This window comes from Conger conger, chromosome 13 (genome assembly GCF_963514075.1).
Source record: "Conger conger chromosome 13, fConCon1.1, whole genome shotgun sequence".
Lineage (NCBI taxonomy): Eukaryota > Metazoa > Chordata > Actinopteri > Anguilliformes > Congridae > Conger > Conger conger.
Genome location: NC_083772.1, coordinates 42204818 through 42205543, shown reverse-complemented (window position 1 = coordinate 42205543; position 726 = coordinate 42204818). Strand labels below are relative to the sequence as shown.

At 40.8% G+C, this 726-nt stretch overlaps 1 protein-coding gene across 2 annotated transcripts in view; it reads left to right on the top strand.

The window, feature by feature from the left end:
- LOC133108039 (tripartite motif-containing protein 16-like) overlaps window positions 1–498 on the top strand; it is a 6727-nt gene extending 6229 nt beyond the window's left edge. For both annotated transcript variants that reach the window (XM_061217449.1, XM_061217448.1), the window contains exon 6: window positions 1–498. This exon is cut by the window's left edge and continues 79 nt beyond it. In XM_061217449.1, the coding sequence (XP_061073433.1) occupies window positions 1–451 (451 nt within the window). In that variant the 3' untranslated portion in view covers window positions 452–498.
- Window positions 499–726: the final 228 nt, after the last annotated feature.

The window sequence follows — 726 nt, the reverse complement described above, 5'->3', positions numbered from 1 at the left end:
TGTGAATGGGATCCAGTCATATCCTGATCATCCAGAGAGATTTGAGGGAAAAGCCCAAGTGCTGTGCAGAGAGGGTGTGTCTGGATGCTGTTACTGGGAGGCTGAGTGGAGTGGGAGTGGTCAGGTTGGTATAGCAGTGTCATATAAACAGATCAGCAGGAAAGGAAATGGTCTGGACTGTGCACTGGGATTTAATGACAAGTCCTGGAGACTGGCCTGCTCTCCCTCCAGATACTCTTTCTGGCACAATAAAAAGGACACTGAAATCCCTTTTTCACCCTCCTCCAGAATTGGAGTGTACCTGGATCACAGGGCAGGAACTCTGTCCTTCTACAGTGTCTCTGACACCATGACCCTCCTGCACAGAGTCCAGACCACATTCACTCAGCCCCTCTATCCTGGGTTTTGGTTTTCTCGTGGATCCTCTGTAAAACTGTGTGATCTGGTATGAGGGGGAGAAATTCATATTCAGCAGTCATCAAATCAAAAAGGGAAATTCATACCAATACCATAAAAATAATGTAACAGAAATGTAATTTTATCATTCAAATTCATGAACTAAATAAAATGTAAGATCTTATATTCTTTCAGAAACATTAATTCTTTATCACAATGTTAAAAACAGAAGCAGACATTCTTAGGAGTTTTCATGACCTGAATTTGTGACATGAAGAATTGATTAATTCTATTAATTTTGTCTCTTTCTTCTGTGAATTTCTTTGATGA